A 24,937-nucleotide genomic window follows, 5' to 3' on the forward strand; every position below is an offset into this window, starting at 1 on the left:
ACACTTGCTGGGAATCCCTGTGATGTCATCCAATCATGACCACTAGCCACTGATCTTAAGGCTAAACAATACAACCAAAAGAACACAGTAAAAAACGAATACCTCAGTCTTGAAAAAAAAAAAATTCTGTCTTTTTCTGATTCTGTCCTTTTTTTAGTACAAAACAGATGCCAGATACAAGTTTTACCGTTTCAGGCAGAGAAAAGAAGCCAATGTGAGGTAAAGTGTCTAGCTACATGGCTAACTTTAGTTTCCAGTTTGTTGTTCTCCTCATTTGATACTACATTTCTGTCATTTGAGTAATCTATTCTCTCCATTGTAATGATGATTTGAAACGTTGTATAAATAAGCATGTAATAAGATGTTCGGCTTCCGAGCAGTAATGTTAGCTATCTGTCTGCTTTCTGCTTTCGCTGAAAAAAAGAGAAATAAATTGGCACAACAGCACAAAAGTCCAGCCAAAAGTGATAGAAGTTTCACAAAAGCTCCTCCCACCTTCAAGATACATCATTAGAAGGGGGTTGCCTAGTCTTTAAACCAGAAGAACTCATTGTAAAGCAGGGGTCGGCAACCTAAATGTTAAGATGAGCCAGGTTGTCCTTTCAACAAAAATCAAACCACCTTGGGAGCCACAACATTTCATGTCTATTTGACCATCTTGGCTGTAAATAAGTCTCGATATGTGCTAATGTACAAGTATAGACTAAGATAAGAATGGAAATAAAAATTTTATCAGATTTACTTTGCTCTGCTTTAGGCTTTAGTTCAGCTATAGCCACTTTTCTCGCATCTCCAACAGGAAACTTTTCCGCAAAAGTGAAATATTTTTTTGCAAAATGTCTCTCAATATCAGATTTTTACGAAGCTGAAATCAGCTTCTCATTTACCAGCTTCTTGTTCAAATTTTCCCGTTCCTCCTTCCTGGATATTTTTGGTTGGTGGACTATTCTCAGTCCAGCAGTGACACTGAGGTGTTTAAAAACTCCAGCAGCACTGCTGTGTCTGATCCACTCAGACCAGCGCAACACGCGCTAACACACCACCACCACGTCAGTGTCACTGCAGTGCTGAGAATGATCCACCACCCAAACAGCACCTGCTCTGTGAGGGTCCATGGGGGTCCTGACCATTGAAGAACAGGGTAAATAGGGGGCTAACAAAGTATGCAGAGAAACAGATGGACTACAGTCTGTAACTGTAGAACTACAAAGTGCACCTATATAGTAAGTGGAGCTGATAAAATGGACAATGAGCGTAGAAACAAGGAGGTGGTCATAATTTTATGCCTGATCGGTGTAAAATGGACACAAAAAAACATGCATGGCTTAAAAAAGTAGTAGCCTGGAATTTTGTCCACAACTGTGTCCATTTTATAGATAACAGAATATCATACACTGTCAGGAGCCACACAAGAAATTCTAATTGATATGATTTCTCACTGAATTCCTTTAATTGGTGCAGCCACTCCACAATGCGCTGAAAGTTATGAATATGGAACAGGCAGTTAATTAGGTTTTAAAAAAAAATGACCCAACTGATACAACGACAAAAACAAGGAATTATTCATAAGCCCAGGACAGGCTGCTGACTGGTCAGTCTGAGGTGGGTGCTATTCTGACCTTAGGCTGGTCGTAGTGCTCTAGCGACATGGTGACCACGTTGATGCAGATGATGAGGGTGATGAAGAGGTCCAGATAATGGCTGGTGCAGAAGGAGTGGATCATCAAACGGATGTGACTGTAGCCAGCGTAGTATGGCAACTTCTGAGCCTCTGCAAGGAGAGAGAGGGAGAGGGGGAGTGAGAGAGAGAGAATAAAAGAAAGTGAGTGAGAAATCATTTTTCAGAATGTAACAGACTGCACTGCAGTTGTAAACACTGTTTGAGGCCCTTTGTACAAAGTACACCCAGTACATCCGCAGACCAATACAAAGCAGGAACAACCTAACGCCTCCTTTTAAAGCTTCAAAAGCCCCATAAGAAATCACTGAGGGAGGCGATGCAGCAGCAGGAGAGATTTATGACCTAAAATGAATTAATGGTTAATCAATAGCAAAACTGTACAGAAAGTTTTACCATGCTTTACTAGGCAGAGCATTGTTTTGTCAGCTTCCTAATGATGATTTAACCATTTTTGGTTGATTTTGCATCATGATTTTGCATCTTACACTGTAAAAAATGGCTCATCAGTTCAACATAAAAAAAATACTTTATGTAATAACAAGCAATGAAATTAGTTTTATTCAGCTCAAAAAAATACATTGAAAGAATCATTCATTTAAATTTATTTAGTCTAAATAAAACTAGTTAATTTACTTGGTAGAAGATGAAATGTTATTATTATTATTATTATTTTTTTTATTATTATTATTATTATTATTATTATTATTATTATTATTATTATTTATTTATTTATTTTGATCTGATGAGCCATTTGTTTTACAGTGTACTGCTTATTTTGTAAATTTCTGGTTGATGTTTCCCTTAATATATGTATTTTTTTTTTTCAAACTGAAATGTTGAAAAAAAATAGATGTTGAAAATAAATAAACATGTTACTATTACCTAAATAATCTATTCTAAACATCTACGTACATCCTACAGTGGTGCTGTAGTGGTCTCTGAAGTGGGATTTTTTGTTTAAAAGACTAGGAAATCCACCCGTATGATGATGTATCCTGAGGGTGGAATGAAATTTCAAACTTCTGCTACTGTTTTTGGGTGGATATATTAGGTCAGATTTTTTTGAAACAGTGTTTTTTTTTTCTTCGCTAGGTGGCAGATAGCTAACATTACTGCTAGAAAGCCGAAATTTATTTGGCTTATGTAGAAATAACTTGTCGAATAAGGTGGACAACAAGCTAAAAGCTAATGATAAGGTAGTTGGATATCTAGACAACCTAGATAAGGCGTTTTCATTATTGTGGTGCAATGATTAACTGACTTAAATTGCTGAAGAATAGTGTTTAGTGGACGGTGAAATCAGGAAAACCAAGCCAGTGAAAGGGACGACACAGAAATGAAAGAATGATAGATTTTAGTTAATATATGTTTAAACTGAGCAACCAACAGCAAAAGAAGACCCTTGTAGAATGAGAGGAAAGAAAAGGGAGATAGGTGAGACAGAGAGATAAGGTGGGATAAATAAATGAAGAAACCAGGAGAAAAGTTTAATGAGTAATAAAATAAGGCGACAGCTGAGATCCGAGAGTGAGATATTAGAGGAAAATGAAAGATGGTGGAGAGGAGAGAGGAAAAAGAAGAAAGAGGTGTGTGATTAATACTCTGCAGTGAAAGAGAAAGCTGTGAATGTGCTGAAATTACTCATAACCCCATTCAGAGTCTAACACACCTGAGAGAGCTCATGACCTACTTCCAGTACTTTTCACACCACTCCGGTGTGCTATTGTACAAACGTAATTAAGGCCAACTTACTTAAGCATTAATATACTGTAAGTCTATTAATACACAAGGACTTGCGGAAGAACATCAATTTATTGGTGTATCAATTTATTTATCCCCCTCCTCTTTGCTGTGCTCTGCCCTTCCACTCTCCAACTCTCCAAATGAACAAATAGGCTCCGTCCACTCTTATTATTACTGGAATCTATTTCTGAATCTATTTCTGACCATTTTACCTCTCTCTCTCTCTCTCTCTCTCATCTTTCTTCATTGTTTCTTCTCTATTTCCATCTCTCACTTATGAGTTTTTAAACACCTCAGTGTCACTGCTGGACTGAGAATAGTCCACCAACCAAAAATATCCAGCCAACAGCATCCTGTGGGCAGCATCCTGTGACCACTGATGAAGGACTAGAGGATGACCAACACAAACTGTACAGCAGAAGATGAGCTATCGTCTCTGACTTTACATCTACAGGGTGGACTGACAAGGTAGGAGAGTCTAATAAAGTGGACAGCAAGTGGACACAGTGTTTAAAAACTCCAGCAGCACTTCTGTATCTGATCCTCTCATACCAGCACAACACACACTAACACACCACCACCACGTCAGTGTTACTGCAGTGCTGAGAATGATCCACCACCCAAATAGTATCTGCTCTGTGAGGGTCCATGGGGGTCCTGACCACTGAAGAACAGGGTAAAAGGGGGCTAACAAAGTATGCAGAGAAACAGATGGACTACAGTCTGTAATTGTAGAACTAGTAAACCTATATAGTAAGTGGAGCTGATAAAATGGACAATGAGTGTAGAAACAAGGAGATGGTCATAATGTTATGCCTGATCGAACCCTTTTTGCTATGAGTGTATTGTAGTAATGTTAGCTGAGGTAACAGACCATTAGCATTTGTCTGTCATCTAAAAGACTGGCTGATTTTAAATTTCAAGCCACAAGTGATCTACTGTGACTTTCTGTGGTCTCAATATGGCTTTAATTTAATGTAGCAACAGCAAGATGCTGAGTGATGAGCTATGATGTGCTGAGCAGCTGAACACTGTGTGAAGTCATCAGCAACGTACACATCACGCAGCACATCTGGTGTGTGGTGGCCTTAAGGGCTTTACCTCTGTACCCCACTAACATCTCACTTGCTCTTTCTCTCTGCCTGTCCTTCTTTGTGTGATGCTCTCTCTGCCTCCCAACAATCTCTCTCTCTCTCTCCCTCTTTCCTCCCACACCCTCCTTATCTTACTCCGTCTCTTCTTCTCCATGCGGCGGAGTCTTTTCTCCTCTCTCCTCTTGGCCTCCTCCACCTCCTGGTGCTGCCGGCACTTGTGGAAGTTCTCCACCACCACACCCACGAACATGTTCAGGACGAAGAAACTGACAATGAGGAGGAAGGAGATGAAGTACAGCAGCATCCACGGGTTGTTGTTGGTCACCGGCTGAGTGGACAGAAAGGAATCCAGGCAAGAGAAGAAGGGGAAAAGGTGAGAAGAGGGAAGTGATACTTGCCATCTGATGTTCAGGATATTTGAACAACTTTGAAAAAGGTCCAGTTTTTCAGTGATTAATCTGAAGGCTGACTCATCAGCAAATACTATGCCAGATCCGGTAACTATTAAAAAACTGATACAGTATGTAAGTTATTCTTGCGTTTCTTGTGACGTCCCACTGTATAGGCGCCGCCATTTTGAGGACTGAATCAGGGAGTGACTGCACTAGCATGATGCCTTCAATTTGCTGTGATTTGTGAATGATTCACCCCCTGCACTGTATAGTTTAGGGTTTCTCTCTGTTGTTCACACCTCGTTCAGCTCAAGAAGGGATTAATTAGCTAAAAATATCAGGCATTTTAACCAGGGAAACCACAATCATGCAGTGAAGGGGTTTCAGGACTGGAGGTGAACTCTGCACTAACTGCACTAGCAAACTTACAAAATCTCGTCTGTGGAAACACAACATAGTTTTCCGTCATTCCGACATTCAGTCTTATATTTTACGTTTATGTTTCTCCATCCAAACGTCACTTAAACCTCCAGAAACAGAGAAGTAAAGTTATACCCAGCTGTTTTCAGCTCCGTTAGGGGAGCAAATGTTTATCTCTTGCCTGTTAACGTTAGCTAAAGTTATCTAAAGGCTAGCATTGTTCACATCTGTGTTAATTAGCTGATGTTGTTACCCTTCCTATGATGACAGAGTGTTTTCTCCTCTTTATGCAACAGCATGGGATCCTTTACCCACCCTGAGGTGAAGAGCCGGTGGGCTTCTGTGCTTTTAAATGCTTTAAGAGACTCCAGAATAGGGAGACGGGTTGTATATGAGATAAATAGAAATGTCAGGAAAACACAAATTCGGTAGCTTTCTACCAGTTTAAGTGGGACCAGGAGTTCAGGGGAAACTGTGCAAGGTTCGCATCTTATTTTATCGACTCTGTCAAGGTAACGTTTTTTCTCTTCCAAAGTAAGGCGAGTAATTTTACCCATCTTTCAACTCTAGTTGGGTCATTCTACAGAAACATCCACTTTTCTATCTTTCCATAGGGGTCACTGGTGTTACCGATCGTCATTGGTGTTACACATAAGAAAGGTAACACCAGAGACAGTAACACCAGTGACATTTTTAATGAAAAATACATTTTACACAATGTCTGCTACAGAGCATCAAACCACATGATGTCAATCATGGAAAATCCACTAAAATATGTAATTTAATCCATTTGTATTCTATTTTTTCACAGTTACCTAAGACTAAAGTAGGTCACACCAGTGACTTCAACTCAAAGCTTCGTATGAAATCATGAGCTAAATGAGAAAATCTCTGATAACTGAAAGACACAGCGGACTCGCCATGTGCTTTTCTTCATAGATCCACAGAAAATAGGTAAAAGGAAGTCGAGTGATGTCATCAGTGTGATTTTTATTTCAAAATGAGAGATTTTTTGTTATGCATTAACACCAGTGAGACGACTCCTGGGGACAAAAACTTTCATCATATATTTTACAATATTTATTTGCCATTTGTTTTCTTTATGTCATTTAATTCATATATTTCATGGTCATATATAGATTATTGCAGTTAAAACTGCAGAAAAACTCAAAATATGGCACTCTACTTGGAATTCTACATAACAGATTTAAAAAACAATATTGCTAAATTGATGGCAATATTCAATGTAACTGTTAAAAAAAACTTATTATTGTTTTATTTTAAAATATTAATAAATTGTAACCCTAACATGTTTTTCAAGTGTAATATATCTGTAAACACTAGGGACACAAAAATGGACATTTCTGTAGAATGACCCAGTTATGTTAGTGTGGAGCAGCAAAGCCAGAAATTCTGTCCCAAATATGACGGCCACAACAGAAAAATCACATGACTGAAATCCTAGGATATAATCGTATGAACAACTACGAACATACAGAGTCCAAAAGTTTGAGATCACTAGTGAAAATGATTTTATTTTGCATTAATTTTAAATTAAATACTAAGTTTTTCTTTAAAACTACATTGTCAATATGGACTCCACAAGTGTCATCTGAGAGTGGCCTGAACACAAACTTCAATGGGAGAAACAAGACTAAAAATAATCTGACCTTTTTGTACAAAGGCCTTAACATGATCAATGCCAAAAATGTGCTTATATTTGAATAATGACCTAGAAATAATGCAGGAAATATAATATTTTGTCTCCATTTTCTTTGTCATAACTTTTTTTTTTTTTAACTCTAAAACTTTGTCATTTGTTTCCATGAAAATTCTTTTTTTTCCATTGAAATGAAAAATCCAAATTCCAAATTCCCAGGTTTTCAATGTGGTCCATGTGGACTTTCTGACCTCACTGTAAACACTATGTTCGTAATGCCTCAAGTTAAAGTCAGGAGAAGCAATAACAACAATACAATAACAACAATAACATCCCCCACTCTTGTGGCAAACTCCTTACATGATGCCATAGCAGAACCTCTTCTGGCTCCCTAAAGACCCAATTTAAGGAGAACCATTTTTGTGAATGAGATGTGTGAAGTGTGTGGAGAACATCATGTTCTAGGATGAACCTCTACATTGTGTGAAGGTTCTTTAAACTTCTACACTGTTCTTTGGACTCACACATCTCTTCTTCGAACATTCTTCTCTAGGGAACCAAAAGTGGCTTTTCTATGGCATCACTTAAAGAACCCTTTGTGTTCATATCCTTTGGCCAGTAATCATGTAATCAGACTGCACTCATATTTAGGTAACTACTGTGCTATTAAAGACAGTTTGGATAAAAAAGGAAACCACTGTGCTTGTTTACACAGTAAGCCGTGAACAACAGGGAAAATCATAATTGATAATTAAGGAGCTGTAGGTGTGATGCATGTCTCACTGAGCCAGTCTCAATCTCTCAGCCCTCCCCTGAGCTACTTGAACACTTTTATTAAATTTATTCAGATGGTATTAGCTTATTCAGCTGTGTGTCTCGGTGGAGCTGTCCCTTCCGTTCTGCTTGTGTGTGGGTGTGTGTATACATTAGTGTTTTAAAGTTTGGAATTGCTGGTTATATTACTAATTTCCCTATACATTATAACAGCTCATACAACACATATTTAAATATTATAAACTAGACACCAAAACAGATTTTAGATGTTGTTCTATATAGTATTATGGGATAAACAAGAATGTATTGAATAATAAACTATATATTGTTACACTATTTACAGTGACATTAATTTTATTATAACGTCATTATTGATCTACAGCTTTCTGAATCATTTTGGAATCATTTACAAATTTACCTAATATATTAGCTAATATAGTATACGCTGTATTAGCAGCGGGGAACTCTAGGGGTCAGAGAAAGCCTAATGATTTGTGGAAACTAAAAAATACTTGTCTGTAATTTATATTTAATAGGATCATCATGCTTGTTGTATCTAAATTCAAGTGTTCTAATAATAATAATTTTGTTTCATTGTTAATTTTTGGTTGGAAACAAATGGGTTAAAATCTTGAAATACATCGGAAAATGCTGAGATTTTTTTCTATATACATTGTATGGCCAAAAGTATGTGGACACGTGACCTAATCACACATATACGAGCTTGTTGGACATTTCAAAGCCATGGCCATTAATATGGAGTTGCCCTCTTTGCAGCTATAACAGCTTTCCGCAACATTTTGGACCATTGTGTCTGTGGGAACCAAAAGTGTTCAGTAGAGTTGAGGTCAGGGCTCTGTGCAGACCACTGGAGTTCCTCCACACCAAGCTCATCAAATCATGTCTTTATGGAGCTCGTTTTGTGCACAGAGGCACAGTCATGCTGCAGCAGGAAAGGGTCTTCTTTAAACTGTTACCACAAAATTTCAATCATTTAATAATCTAAAATGTTTCTGATGCTGTAGCATTAACATCACCCTTCATTTAACTAAGAACACTTGAAGAGCATCCCCAGCCCATTATCCCTCCTCCTCCAAACTTTACTGTTGGCACCATGCAATCCTGTAAGTAACGTTCTCCTGCCATCTTCCAAACCTAGATTAATTTATTAGACTGCCAGAGAGTGAAGTGTGATTCATCCCTCCAGAGAACACTACAGAAATTTCACTAACTGACTTGTGGCGGTGGCATCCTATGACAGAGCCGTATTTAAAGTGACTGAGCTCTTCAGTATGATCCATTCTAGCGCTAATGGCTGTCTATGGAGACTGCATGGCTGTGTGCTTCATTTTATACTTCTGTTAGCAATGGGCTAAACATATGAACTAAATAATTAGGGTGTCCACATACTTTTGGCCATATAGTATAGGCAGATACAATAAGCTCTTCCATAAGTTAGGCTTCTAAGAACTGGACAAAACGAATTAGCCACCAACATAATTAGAAAGTTAGGAACTAGAATTATTCAATCATTTTAAATTTCCAAAGTGTGGGACCAAAATCTTAAGAGAAAATATCCCTCTTGGCCTTTTGAAAGTCCTAGATTAGTCAGTGACTGTGAATAAGAGCAGGCGTTTAACCAAGTTTCAGTTGTTGGAGATGGAAAACAGTGGCAGCTCTGTGCTCTAAGCTCTCTGTAAAACTGTTAGCCCTAATGTCTTTTATTAGTTTCAAATAAAACATAGAGAATGTATTTTACAAGCTTCAAATGTTAATATTTAATGTAGAACAGCCAAAAAATATTTATTTACTGAAAACATACTTTTGACAAGAGGGCTACCACCCCACTGACAGTCCAGTACTTTTTTTAAAGAGTCTAGATGTGTTTCTTTTCTTATTTTTGCCCCAGTTTTCACTAATATGTCCCAAACTGAAGGGCTACCACTAAAAGTTCTGATTCGCCACTGCATATTATCATTTTATACATATTTCTGCAACCAAATTTGGTTAAAACTAAAGTGAATGCATGTGAGACAGTAACCTGAGTTCGTACCTGTTGGTCTATTCCCACAGCATCGAGCCCATGATACATTATATTGACCCAGCCATCTTTAGACGCCAGCACAAACAGAGACATCAGAGCCTGGTGAACAGAGAGGACAAACAATGAAGCTTATTTGCAAACAAACAGCTTTGCTTTTCTGATGCTAACATCTATGGCGGTGTCCCTGATCCCGCACCTGCCCCAGGTTGTCAAAGTTGTACTTGTGATGAACCCATTTGTATTTCGCCAAAAGACAGTCCGACTTATTGGTGATGTTCTTCACATCCAGACCCACACAGTAATAAAACTTCCCTTTGAAGAGCTGGAACACACACATACATACATACACATGTGCACATTTGCATTAGTCAATAAGTTTCATTAAGGTCTCTGCGGCAATATTGAGATTAAGAGAGAAAAAATAACTTGAGGCTCTGAAGAGTACAAAGCGCAAGAGAATGCAAAGATGAGTTTTTCAGCATTCATTACAGCCAGAGAGATCAGAGAGAGAGAGAGAGAGAGAGAGAGAGAGAAAGAGAGAGAGAGAGAGAGAGAGAGAGAGAGAGAGAGAGAGATCAGTATGAAGACTCTGATGGGTTTTGACACAGAGCAGGGGGACTGAGTAAAACAGAAGATTAAATATCAGATGAGGCTCTGGTGAGGCGCACTGTTTGGGGAAAACAAACCAGTCCGAACCTGCACGCCGAGGATGCCGAAGATGATGAAGAAAGCACAGCAGATGAGCACGATGTTGCCTATGGGCTTCAGGGATGTGATCAGAGTTTCCACCACCAGCTTGAGCCCAGGGGCCCGACTGATCACCCTGCATGCAAAACAGCACATAAATATTTAGAGTATTATACCAAAAACAGTACCATTCAAAAGCCTGGAGTCACAGTTTCCTGCAGCACCTTACTTTACAGATCGATAATGAGTACATAATGATATGGAAGTATTATGTTAGCAAACTATACTAAAAAAATTAACTGCTTCTTTTCTACTTGTGACTAAACAATAAGCTAGTAAATGTAGTAGATATAAGTTGTAATAACATGATAACATTATGGTAATAACTTGTACTAACACTAATTTTCTCTGTGTAATTACATTGTAGTGGTAACTGTTAAGAAAGAATAAACTAGCAATTGTTGTGCCAGTAAAATAATGGTAATAATGGATGGAAACAATGATAAACTCTAATTACCTGAAATTAAATGCTTATTTTGCATTCAATAATATAGTAATAATAATAATTAATAACTATTACAGAAAGAGTAAGTGATATTAAACAAATCACCATCACTGTAGCCTTATTTTTATAAGGATAAGATGGGCAGCTTAATCACCATTCTTTTTAAATTTTAAATTAGGGTTATTACTCCAAAATACTCATTTACTTGTTTCTACATTGTTTTTACCTATTATGTGTTTATGGTCAGGTGCAGTATGATGTTCAGACATGGTTACAGTAATTACAGTGAAACCAAATGGTATTGCCGCTGTAGAATACAAATGTACTTATTTCCGTTTAATTTCTCAGATACTGTATCTCACATCAGGTGAAAACATCAGTTCTTTTAGTAACAGCACTGTAATTACTGCATTATAATCACTCATGGTTCTTCTATTACTTTTATATGTCACCCCACCTACAGTCAAGTGTAGTGTGGAACAGATGAGGTAAATGTACTGAGATCACACAGAATCAGGGCTGGAAAACCCAACGACATGTTCCTTTTGTGCTACCTGTGATAGAAAAAACTACTTTGTGATAAAACTTCTTTCTTAAACTTTTCCATAAAAACAAAAAAAGCTGCTCAACATTGAGAATAAACTTGTCATTATTATAATTATCTGCTATTAGCAATAACAAAATTCACATTCAGAATTCCTCAAATCTGGGACAAAGATGGCCAAATCGTGATGCTGATAACTTGACAAAAATGTACATGATTACTTTATAGTTTGGTAAAATACATGTAAAATATGTTATTATTGAAAAAAGGAACAAAACCATTATGAATATTATGATTACTAATATGACTAATTAATTCTAAACATTTGAATGGTAGCATACATAAAGATGTTAAGTCATGGAGGGCCACGCATTATTGTGCAGAAGTCAGAGACCACCTTTTGTTTATTAAATTTCCAGCCAAGATGACAAACAGCTTAAAACGTATATTTAACACAGAAACCTTGACAACTAAAAATAATACTTATTTTGTTCAGTATTTATGGTGTCCACTCTTTGCCTCTTTGCCTTTATTGCAGCTTCCATTCCTTTCAGGAGACTCACTTTCAGTTTCTTTTATCTGCAGAGATATTTTTCCACACCTCCAAAGTTTAGTCTTAGAAGTTGGTTGCACTTTCTGCTTCTTACGATACAAGCAATCCAAAACACTTTCAGTGAGTGTGTTTACATGCACACCAATTGTACAATCACTATCAGATTTCGGCAGTTATCTAGTTATTCAAGCAGTCATGTAAACAGCAGGCTTACATTTCTTAAGTTAGATTAAGGCTGTTGTTGGATTCCAACATATCTGATAAAAGGTCTGGATTTCAGTTCAGGAATTGGGTTTTTCAGCGTATGTGTAGCCTTCTTCGGATTTCTTTCGTTTTTCTTAGTCTGAGCATGGGTGCAAATAGAATAGAGCTGTCCCGGAAACAGCATCAGCATTTAACACAGCACCTGTGAGACAGCAACAAGTCCTTTTTGGAATGATGCTGAACCCAACAACCTGCTTGACAAAATAAAGATTCTGAATATTCTTCTATAATGATTTTTATTCACATTTGTCGGTGAAGTGACTCTGTGTTTTAAAAAAGTTTAAATTTCCGTGTCCTTCTTCTTCTGTGAGTTGATTGGCTGGCTGTGAAGCAGAAATCTGATTATTGCTCATGTAGGTCTGGAGTTTTCCCATTACTTGATTACCCAAGTGCATGCAAACTCATAGAAATTAGTGAAAAACTCAAATTTTCTGCAGTTATTTGATTATTAAGTGCATGTCAGCGCATTCAGTGATATTGAGATCTGGACTCTAAGGTGGCCAGTTAATTACTCTGAGAACACCAGCACCTGCCAAGGTTCTAACAGCTACACATCAGTTCAGAGAGTGTCGAGTTGTCTTCTCACAGTAGAAGGATGGACAGAAACACCTGTGGATGTTTTCAGATCTGAAGCAGCTTGATTTTCTTCTCCCTCTCAAAGATGACAGATTTAAGTGCTGTTTATCTGACGGGGACAGTTGTGGTGTCTACCAGGTCCTGCATGGCCCATTTTTTCTGTATCTTTTAAGCATTTTTTGATCTCCAGGTCTGGAAACTCTTGATTTTTTTTCCTCTATATTCCTTTGACTTTCCTTTCATATGCAAGTAGATTATCTGCAGAAATATTGCCTAAATGATTTGTACTTAATGGCTGTTTTGAAAGTAAATGAATGAAGGGTGGTCTCTGACTTCTGCATAGCACTGCAGCTCTGCAGTATTCAACTCCTGATGGCCTTGACGAAGGGCTGAAGAGTTGACTCATGTGTATTAAATGATTGCAGGGCTGGAGTCTCACATGCCTTTAACATAGTACAACCCATTCACTATTTATAATTTAGCAGCCTATGAATACAGCTGTAACATAGAGAACTTAAACCGAAGCATGATTCATTCATCTTTCAGCTTCAGCGTGCCCTACTTCGAGCTTTCCCTGAGTGTCTGTGCACTGTAGCGTAGCAGCGGCCGCTCCAGCCGAGTAGCCTGCGTTTTGCCAGCAGGTGTGTGTACACACACATACACACACGCGCAGACAGACACAGAGCAGGTGCAGGCTGGAACACAAGTTTCATATTCCAGCGTTTCATCTGAATGGGCAGGCAGACAGAGACGGTCCAGCCGCGGGGGCGGAATGTCCACTGCAGCCGCGAGTATACACTTCACAAAAACATCTCGCCAAAAAAACACAGTATGTAAGACTTCAACGCTGGAAAGGAAGCTGAGATATCTGCCAGTGAGATGCAGGAACTTCCCTTGACCTCCCAAGATAGCTTAAAAAAAAAGTAGTAAATGTCTAGAAAATGGCCAAACAATATAAAACAAACTATTGAAAAACAGCAGTTCAATATATTTAGCACATATTTTGACATGTCACACATACTGCATATATGTTGCATAAATATTTTTAATATGGGCCAGTATACGTACTATTTGTTCCATTTGAATTATGCTTAGTGACATGGTTAAGGCGTAAGTCGTTCAGAGTGGTCTGATGTGAAAAGCTCTGTTCTAGACTTATGTGAACTGGTCAAGTTAAATGGCTTCGAAGATGCTAAACTGAGTAATATTCAAGTGAATCACACACAGGTGAGCTGAGTCAATTCTGATTAATAATTGGATCAATAATTAGCATGTAGTACACCAACATATCATTTAATATGGTAATATTAAGAAGGCACAAGTATAATCATGCACTGGTTAATTGACACTCTTTGATATCAAATGTTGCAATGTTATCCCAAGAATTAATAAATTCTGTTTTGCCTTTACGTCAAAAGTGAGGGAAGTTAACCAGACTGAAATGCATGTTATGTGGATCTTTATATTGCAATGCAAAGACTATTTACATTCAAGTGGCTATCCAGCATCTACAGGGAATGAATGAGTATTATTACCAGTAAAATTCCTTCATGCATTCATGAGTCCCACAACCATACTAAGATTCGAATGGTTGTTCATAGCATATTTTTGAGTAGTTTACTGTTTATATAGTAAAGTAGCAGGCAAAGAAATGCTTAAGAAAAAAAAAAATATTTTAAAAAAGGTGACAAGTGATATGTTGTGTTAAAGCACTTAATGACCAAAGTGGTAAAGTGAGGTCATTTTTATTTTGGCTGTCCAGAAATGAGGCACTTCACTGAAAATAATAAAGTTTTTCAAACGAAAAAGCTCATTTTTATTTTGAAAAACTATATTATTTTCAGTAAAGCGCCTCATATCTGGACAGCCAAAGTAAAAATGACCTCGCTTTGAAGTATGTCTCATTAAAAAGACATAGAAATCCATATTAATATCCTGTAAAACATGTATGCTTAATGAATGTTGATTCAAACATTCATGAACATGCTATAAATCGTATGTAGTGTTTATGTAAGATGTTATGAACGTGTTATGTAGACACTCTTCACATAAAGTATTACTAAAAGATCCTTCACAGAATGGTGTTCCAGGGAATGGTCACATATGCATTGCTTGATGCCTGAGACATTATTTCATGACATTTTTCATAGAGGATTTTGGTCTAAAACGTATTTATTTAAATTCATTCATGGCAGAGAGGTACATGCCAGGTGCTATAAGTCAAAAATGTCCCCAAAGAGAACATTTTTTTCACAATTACCACTTTTTACCATTGTCAAAATTACCTTCACTGGTCATTCTGGATAGTGATAAATTCTCTACATATTATTTGATATTGTGACCTCTGGTTCCTATCACCACCACTGTAAAGAAATCAAGTTACAATGAACCATTTCACGTCAGTCCACTCTGAATGGCTTTGTTTACCGCTCAGTGATTGAATTATGCAAATATTAGTGGAAAAATCAGAGGAACTCTTTTTTTGACAGTGTGCCTGAACCTCCCTACCTGAGGGGGCGCAGTGTCCTGAGCAGTCTGAGAACACGCAGAACGCCCAGGATCTTCGCGCCTCCCGCCATCGACACCACAATGTCAATCAGAGACACAAAGACCAGGAAACCGTCCAGAATGTTCCAGCTGCTGCGTAGGTACGCTCGCTCGCCCAGATACAAGCCCATCGATACCACCTGAGAGAGAGAGAGAGAGAGAGTGGGGGGTGGGGGTTATTTCACACCTTCTAAGAGCTTTCCCAGCATGACTTTCCTCAGTCTAGCAAAAAACACGAGAGATTTTATGAGCATAAAAAAGCCATGTCTGCTTTCAGAAACATTTTGACAGAGTGCCATAGGGGCTTCTAGGAAGGGCTGGTGAGAAACTAATAGGGGGGAAGAGAGAAGCAGACAGACAGGAGAGAAAGAGAGAGAGAGTGAGGCAGAAAGGCCAGTGAGGTGGGAGCTCTGTCAGTGTAAACACCACAACTCCACAACAATTCAATACAAAGTGAATATGATTATTTAGGAAATTCTTCCAATTTTCAGATTTCCCCATGCTGAAAAAATGAATGCATTGTACGTGAATGCATTACATGCGTGCATAATTTACACATGAAAAAAATCGATTAAATCAATATAACTATTGTGAAATGTTAATCAACAGACAGAAAAAAACACTAAACACAATGCATGCCTTTTTCAGTGCATGGCACAATTCAATTCAGTGCAATGTTAATATTTTCATTCAATCCAAAATGATCATTAAAATCCACTGAATACACAAATGTGTCTGGGGAAGCTGTTTAAACTGTGTAATGTGGACTATAAAAGAAATATACTTGTCCTGCACCTGTAACAGCTTTCAAATATCCATTTATCCATGTGGAAAATAACTGTGGAAAATGGTCAGCCCTGATGTGAATGGTTTGTTTTGAAACTTTAACAATGTTTACAGACTTCATCAAACTCTTCTTCTTTCAAAAAGGTGGAAAAAATCAGTTCTCCACAATACGGGCCCTTAATGCAGGATATCAAAACATCTTTCATGTTTACAAATGAATATCTGGGAATGTCAGTGTTTTGTTATGGTGGATAAATTAATGTTTTTTAAAGAGGTTTTACAGGCTGGTTACCACAGTAACTCAGTTAACTCTCCCAGAGCACCGGCCTACAATATGCCAAGCTTTTTTTAGATGCAAAGCATCTCATGGACCTGGGGTTGGATTCACAAAAGTGTTGTAATTAAGAAAATCTTATGAAATGTGCCTTGAGAGAAAATATTAATCTTCAAAAAAACCTTCCCAAGAATTTTCTTGATGTCTTCTATGTTCTTTTCTTAACCTTACGACAGTCTTAGATTGTAAGAATTGATAAGGTGAACTTCTTAAGCTTAAACTTCTTAAAACACATTGGTACAGTAAACCAAGGAGAAATTTTTTGGGCATTTGAAAAGGTTTGAAATGTTTGTTTTGATTTTGTTTGACCTCCAATTTGTTGTCCTGCAGCACTGTTGTTACATTTAACCGCATACTCAAGAAAATATGGTATACTTTGTATTTGTAGCACAATATTGATAGTCTACTTGTCAAATAACTGCCAACATATGAAAAAAAGGTTTCTTAAAAATAAGAGAATATTCTTAAGAGAATATTTGAGAAATTAGGTTTTTATCTGAATTGCATTTAAGAACATATTTCATAGTGTCTGACTTAAGATCCTTCATAGTTTTTTTTTTTTTTTCTAAGGGAAGCGTTCATGAATATAGCCCCAGACTAACTCACTCACTCACATTTAGCAGGCTTAAGATTCATCACAAAGGGGCGCTATTAGCACTCCAGTCACTTTTGTTGCTTTATAGGAATGATGCTTTGCATCAATGACACTATATGTCCTTCTTTATGTTTTACATTTGAAAATAGCCCAAGAATTTTATTTTGGCCAAAACATGAGGTCATACATTATTAAATATAACTACCATTGACTGCAATTATGTATCTCTATAAAAATAAAACTGATTGATTCTACAATCTCTGCAGCTGAGTCGCCACATCCGATGCGTTTTTACACCTTTAGAAGCTCAATGGTGCTTTGACAGCGTTGAGGCCTTCAGCCCTCACACCTCAACTCCACAGTGACTGGGTGGACCACAAACCGCTGGTGCCATGCCAACTGTTGCCACGGCACACTGAGCGGGCGCAGTGCCATGATTGGATTCTGCCATTCAGACATATGATAGTGTCAATAAGCCAACAAAATCGACGTCTCTCTCCGCAGGGGATCGAGAGGTAAACAGAACGCACACTCCCGGCTAGATTTTAGCTTTTCCTTTCCTTCCACTTTTCCATTTTCAGTTTTATTTATCCATATGGTGCTTTTCACAGCAGACATTGTCACGAAAGCCATTTTACACAGCAGGATCCAGAGAGCACAGCGGAGATGACAGGAGCAGGGAAAATTCCCTGAGATACTGAGATGTGCAGAGGCAAATACTTGGGAAGATCCAACACTGAAATGAGGAAACAGGTAAACATATCCTCCGAAGGCAAACATCACATATTGACTGCCAGTAACATAAAAAATTGTATTATATTTGTGCATTGCTTTTAAAAAAGAAAAGAAATTGGATATCATGAAACTGCTTGCAATCTCTCCCACTCTCTCTGTCTCCCTCTCTCTCTCTCTCTCTCTCTCTCTCTCTCATCTCTATCTCTCTCAGTAAAATTCAATATAGTTTTATTGGCTTGACTGTATCAAGCATCATATTGCCAAAGTAAACACATACAGTACTGTGCAAATGTTTTAGGCAGCTGAGAAAAATAGATTTAAAAAGCTTTTTAACTTGCAGTAATTGTTCATTTGCTCTGAAAAATCTCTTATAATACAATAATTTTAATATAATAAGCAGTGAGTTTGTGTAGTGAGAATGTGTTCATTTAACCATTTCAAACTTCTCCTTAAGGCCAGTATTATTTGTAGTTAACACCCAATACCTGTTAATCGTGTTAAATCACGTGTGTTGGTGAATTTATAGATAAATATAATTACTTGGGGCATCCAAGAGAATTTAGGAGCTAAACTTTGTTCATCATTAGTTCACAAGATCTAAATTACTTCACATCACATTCAAGCCAGGTACCTTCGTTGGTTTAATATCCAGTCAAAACAGCCATAAGGAAGCCATAAGGAATTTTTCAGGAGATTAGATATAAGAAAATACACTTGCAAATAGAAGGAGAATGTCAAAAAAGTGAAAAAAGCAGGAGTTTCTAAAACTGGAGTTCAAAAAATTATTATAGGAACTGGCAGCTGAAAGCCTTCATCTTTGAGAGAGAAGAGAAAATTAGGTAGTGCTTTATTTGGATGGTCCACTTTAGATGCTTTGTAGATACTTCATTCACTTTCAAGTTACATTCAGCTAAATGTCTACTAAATTGACCATCATTTTCTCTAAACCTGGCCCAAATCCTAATCCTAACCTTAATCTTAACCCAAAACCTAAACCCAACACCTTGGTCCTAGCCCTAAACCTGGTCCAAATCCTAACCCCACCACTGTTTAGAATCAAGAGGTTCAACATATAGTTTGTTAACAATTTGAACACCTGTAGATGATCTATAGGGGACTATAGTGGATTACCAAAAAAGAGTGAGAGCAAAAATTAAGTTGCTTCAGATCTGAAAACAACCACAGGTGTTTCTGTCCATCCTTGCACTGTCAAAAGACAACTCAGTGCTATGAGTCTGAAACGACGTGTAGCTGTCAAGAAGCCTCACTGAGAAAAGGAGACAGACACATCAAACAAAGCAGCTGCTGGGGTTCTCAGAAGAACAGACTTGACCACCTCAGAGTCCAGGCCTCAACATAAATGAATGTGTTTGGCATTACTTGTATAGACAGAAGAAGAAAATACAACCAACAATACAACTTTTTTAGGTGTGGAAAAGCGTACCTGCAGATTTTTTCGGAAAAAAAAAAGTATCCTGAAAGAATGAAAGCAAAGAGTGGGCACACTAAATATTGATGTTGATTGATGTTATGGTGCCCTGTGATGGATTGGCGACCTGTCCAGGGTGTATCCTGCCTTCCGCCCAATGACAGCTGGGATAGGCTCCAGCACCCCACCGCGACCCAGAAGGATAAGCGGTTTAGATGATGTATGTATGTATGTATGTATATGATGTTATTGTTGATTGTTGGAGCTTCAGTGTAATGTTCTGATGAATATATGTGGTTTTCTGACACTGAGAAATAAATAAAATGTAGTGACCATTTTGACTGGAGACTTGCATCTATATCTTAGAGTATATTATAAACCAAAAATAAACGTCTAATAATAACCTTTCCTATTGCTCTCTCTTTCTCTCTTTCTATCTCTCTTTCTCTTTCTCTCTCTCTCTCTCTCTCTCTCTCTCTCTCTCTCTCTCTCTCTCTCTCTTACTCTCTCTCTCTCTCAGGGCTGAATTAATTTGTTAATGACAGGCTCTGCTGGGCTACCTAATGGAGTGGGGGAAGAATCAGCGAGACCCTGAGAACAGAGCCAGGACAGACACATGACAGACTGCCTATGAGAAATTTAGAGTAATTAATATCATCATCAGCTAATTACTCACTGGGGTTTGGAGGAAGGGAAGAGGAGGAGGAGGAGGAGGTGGAGGAAATGGGAGAGAGACAGAAAGAAAAAGGAGAGGAGAGAAGGAGAAATAGAGGTGATATTATGTTGACAGTTTCCTTTATGTGTCTTTATGGTGACACAATCTATGAGATTAAGAAATAGAAATAAGAAGCCGTTACCTATTTGTAGCACAATTTACAATTCATTTAGAACGTGAATTTAGACTATAGTCCACACAGGGTCATTTTCCTGGACATGGATTAGGCCTGCTCAAGGGCTGCACTGTAACGTCAGTGGAGATTTACAACTGAAAAGCTTCTGCAGCCTACGCTTAGGCTTGATCTGGTTCTGGGAAACAGGCCCACAGTGAATAAGATGAAGGAGTTATTTTCTGCAGTTTATTACAGATCGTTTGCCTTGGAGAGCAAAACCATCTGAGCATGAACAAACATTTCAAACGATATAAGAGACTCGCTATAACACACAGCGTTAACCTCAGAGCCTGAAAAAGCTTATTTGTGGGAAAGTTATTTGTGAGAATTCATCCATAAAGAGGTCCATCTGAGCAAGAAACCATAGCATGTGACAGAGTGGCTAAATTATACATGACTCTAGATTATTAAAAAAGATATTTAAAGCATGAAACAGACATAATACATGAATAAATAATTTTCATAAAACATAGCCTATAAAAAGTTAACACATAAACGTCACCGCTCTCTTAAAAAGCCCAAGAGTAGCATCACACACACACACACACACACACACACACACACACACACACACACACATACAGCTGTATTCCTGGAGGAAACATTGAGTTGACACAGACTGGTGGAGATTTGCACATGTGCAGTGGGGTGTTTACCTTGACCGTCATCTCGGCTACAAAGATGGCAGTGAAGATGTAGTTAGATATGGTAAGGAAGACTCGCTCCTGTAATAAGATAGAGAAAGAGAGTCCATGGAGACAGAAAGATAAAAAAAGAAAGGAAAGGATAAGGGAAAAGGAAAGGAATAAGAAACATTAAAAGAAAAAAAGAAAGGAAAAAAAGAAATGTAAAAAGAAAAAAATGAAAGGACAAGGTAAAAATAAAAAGGAAAGGAAAGGAAAGGAAAGGAAAGGAAAGGAAAGGGAGTATGAAACAGAAAGGAAAGGAAGGGAAAGGAAAGGAAAGGAAAGGAAAGGAAAGGAAAGGAAAGGAAAGGAAAGGAAAGGAAAGGAAAGGAAAGGAAGGGAAAGGAAAGGAAACAGGAAAGTAAAAGGACATTGAAAAGGAAAGGAAAGGAAAGGAAAGGGAAAATGAAAAGGAAAGGAAAGGAAAGGAAAGGAAAGGAAAGGAAAGGAAAGGAAAGGGAGTATGAAACAGAAAGGAAAGGAAAGGAAAGGAAAGGAAAGAAAAGGAAAGAAAGAGGAAAGGAAAAGAAAAGAAAGGAAAGGAAAATACATGAAAGAAATCAAAGGAAAAGGGGAAAGGTAAGGAAAGTCAGTTATCTCTTCTAGCACAGTCAATGTTCTTTTCTATAGCCTTAACAACAGTAAAACAGCACCGTGTCAAATAAATTGCAGAGCAGTGAGCCCCCATTGAGAACGGCAGTGAGAGGGAAAAGTGTGGCTTCCATTCTGACTAATATCCTGCCTTTATTACTCAGGATTAGGGAGTGTGTAAATGTCAGCATGCTCAAGTGGAGCTGTCACTCCAGAGCAGGACTAAAACCTCACAGCTCTAGAACTCTCTGCCAAAGGATTTCGGAACTCACACTCAGCTGAGATATAGATGGAAGGGGATTCTAGAACTTTTCTATTGAGTGAATCAGAACGTTTGTAAACATGAAGGTTGGATGTACTTCCAGGAGCAGAACTCACATACACTCAGTGGTGGAAGAGGCTCATTTTAAGGGGTAGTAAATGCAAAAAGTATAGACTGAAGCAACTTTTGAATAAACTTGCCAGCTCACTAGCCTGCACACTCATATTTATTCTCAGAAATAAATGTAACTGAGAGCATGTTAGCTAGCAATCTGGAGCAGTAAGAAATGGATTTGGACTTTACCTGGAATTAAAACTTATCTTTGATCTGACAGGCTGATTCAATTCCAGATTCATTGGTTTTTTATTCCATTCAAAAACAGTTTTTGTGAATTAATCGATTCAGTACATTAAATGATTCAGCAATTTGCGGCTTCATAGCACTTTAAGTTCTGAGACTTCAATTTCTGTATAGCTTGTGTGCTGTGTACTATTCCAAATAAAGGGCATTGTTGAGTTCTTTGCAGCAACTCCTCCTTTATTCTTCTGTACAATTTCATGCTATCTAAGTGAAATCAGATTGGCAGGTTAGGTATGACGCAAGCGAGCTAAAAGCCAAGACATCTCCGACTGGAGCAGTTGAGTGGCAGCACTTTTAGCTGACTTCACTACCTTCTATGTGTATCAGCATAGGATTACAAGCTAACTGCACTACACAGCACTCACATATACACCGATTAGGCATAACATTATGACCACCTCCTTGTTTCTACACTCATTGTCCATTTATCAGCTCCACTTACTATATAGGTGCATTTTGTAGTTCTACAATTACAGACTGTAGTCCATCTGTTTCTCTGCATACTTTGTTAGCCCCTATTTGCCCTGTTCTTCAGTGGTCAGGACTCCCATGGACCATCACAGAGCAGGTACTATTTGGGTGGTGGATCATTCTCAGCACTGCACTAACGCTGATGTGGTGGTGGTGTGTTAGTGTGTGTTGCGCTGGTATGAGTGGATTAGACACAGCAGTGCTGCTGGAGTTTTTAAACACCTCAGTGTCACTGCTGGACTGAGAATAGTCCACCAACCAAACATATCCAGCCAACAGCGTCCTGTGGGCAGCATCCTGTGACCACTGATGAAGGACTAGAGGATGACCAACACAAACTGTGCAGTAGCAGATGACCTATCGTCTCTGACTTTACATCTACAAGGTGGACTGACAAGGTAGGAGTGTCTAATAGAGTGGACAGTGGAGCAATCTGGAGCAGTAGGAAACGTGAGTGGACTCCAGCAGCACTGCTGTGTCTGATCCACTCAGACCAGCACAACACACACTAACACACCACCACCACATCAGTGTAACTGCAGTGCTGAGAATGATCCACCACCCAAATAATACCTGCTCTGTGAGTGTCCATGGGGCTCCTGACCACTGAAGAAGATGGTAAAAGGGGGCTAACAAAGTATGCATAGAAACAGATGGACTACAGTCTGTAATTGTAGAACTACAAAGTGCACCTATATAGTAAGTGGAGCTGATAAAATGGACAATGAGCGTAAAAACAAGGAGGTGGTCATAATGTTATGCCTGATTGGTGTAGAGTGTCATCTTGATCTGATAAAATTAAATTTAGGATCTGATAAAGATCTGATTTGTAAATCTCTCAGGCTCAGCCATCGCATCTTGTTGAACTTGCCGTCACTGGACAGTTCAACATGTTTGCAGGAGAACACTAACAATTTTCATCTAAAAGACACTTGTTAAGTTATGCAGTGTATGCAAGGCTTTAGATAACAGCTGCTCTCCTTCAGGTCAACTAAACTAAAGCTGTATCAGAGGCATATGCTGTATGTCCAAAAGTATGTAGACACCAGCTTATCCTGTATTTCTTCCTATATCAAAAGTGCCTGTCCTTTGCTGCAACTCCAGCCTTTTCTCTTCTACACTACTGTAGGGTTACATTCCATTACTAAAATCTGGCACTGATTTTGGGTTATTAGGTCTGGATCACAAATGGTCATGCAAGTCATCCCAAAGGTGGAACAATGGTGTTTTAACACTCCATAGAATGTATTTCCACTACATGAAGCTTTACCCCACTCTAACTGACTCTTGGCATTATGCATGGTAATCTTTGCTGAATCGAGATTGGATGCTTGGACACTATTGGAGACTAGTGTAGGACTGAAAAGTTAAAGAGAAAGTTTCAGGAGTATTGTAGGGAGATCCTACCAGACTGCCTTGATGAATCTTGGGTCTTTCCAGAGCCACAGTGATGCAGTTGAGGAAGATGAAGGCCAGCACCACATAGTCAAACAGCTTGTGAGCTATGATCTTCTGGCAAGTCAACCTGAATCTAGAGAGAGACACAGAGACGGGTGAGGAGAGGAAGAGAAAGAATGTGAGCTAACCAGTTACATGCACAGACTGACCCCAAAGGTTTGAGCACCTGCCTTTTTGTCCCCAGACGGTAAATGTGCCCTCCTCATTGTTGTGTGTAATAACTGTATTACTGCTCAAGATCAGGTGAGGCACAGCCTTGACTCAGGAATTGAGTTTGGGTGGCTCAAAATGCAATTTATAGCTATTTCAGTCTAAAGGGTCACTGGCTAGGCTGAACTTCACCCCATTCCAGACACCTCTGAATGAGAGCAGCCAAAACGGCAGCAGGGCCAGTGTTCCCCTAGATGAGGCATCCATCCACTGTCAAACCTCACCATAGCAACTAGGTTTGACCCTCTAAGCTCCCTAGTTTTAGCATAACCCTCACCAGAGACTGGTAATACCTGGGAAAAGAGCACTATGCTTACATATTTGAGACGATTTCTCAAAACTTGTGCCTCTGTAAGATACCCAACCTCTTAATGGAGTTTTTGCACTCAGCATTATTACTCATCTAGCTTCAATGGCTATGTGCAAAGTAGTGCAGAATGCTGCACCCTGAGGCGAGGTAACACGGATGGCTAGCATGAATTTATGATGAATTCAACTAAACAAGTTCTTTAAGTATTTTTAAGCCCTTAAATGGCCAGGGCCCACTGGTGTTACACGCTTCTATAACCTAAGAATAGCTCTGCCAGTTTGCATTAAGTTACTATAGTTATTGAGTAAAAAGCTTTACACTACAAAAACTAGCATC

The 24,937-nt window shown here is 38.5% G+C and overlaps 1 protein-coding gene across 1 annotated transcript in view; it reads right to left on the bottom strand.

Annotated features, from left to right (window-relative positions):
- LOC118807435 (voltage-dependent T-type calcium channel subunit alpha-1I-like) overlaps positions 1 to 24,937 on the bottom strand; it is a 199,952-nt gene that overhangs the window by 50,502 nt on the left and 124,513 nt on the right. Inside the window, exons 17-24 of the mRNA XM_036569447.1 lie at positions 24,031 to 24,154; positions 20,910 to 20,978; positions 15,446 to 15,624; positions 10,505 to 10,631; positions 10,005 to 10,130; positions 9,818 to 9,907; positions 4,654 to 4,846; positions 1,620 to 1,771 (exon numbers count right to left, since the gene is read on the bottom strand). Coding sequence (XP_036425340.1) covers positions 1,620 to 1,771; positions 4,654 to 4,846; positions 9,818 to 9,907; positions 10,005 to 10,130; positions 10,505 to 10,631; positions 15,446 to 15,624; positions 20,910 to 20,978; positions 24,031 to 24,154 — 1,060 coding nt within the window. The remainder of the gene's footprint in view (positions 1 to 1,619; positions 1,772 to 4,653; positions 4,847 to 9,817; positions 9,908 to 10,004; positions 10,131 to 10,504; positions 10,632 to 15,445; positions 15,625 to 20,909; positions 20,979 to 24,030; positions 24,155 to 24,937) is intronic.

The sequence above is a fragment of the Colossoma macropomum genome, unplaced genomic scaffold, assembly GCF_904425465.1.
Source record: "Colossoma macropomum unplaced genomic scaffold, Colossoma_macropomum, whole genome shotgun sequence".
NCBI classification, from domain to species: Eukaryota; Metazoa; Chordata; class Actinopteri; order Characiformes; family Serrasalmidae; genus Colossoma; species Colossoma macropomum.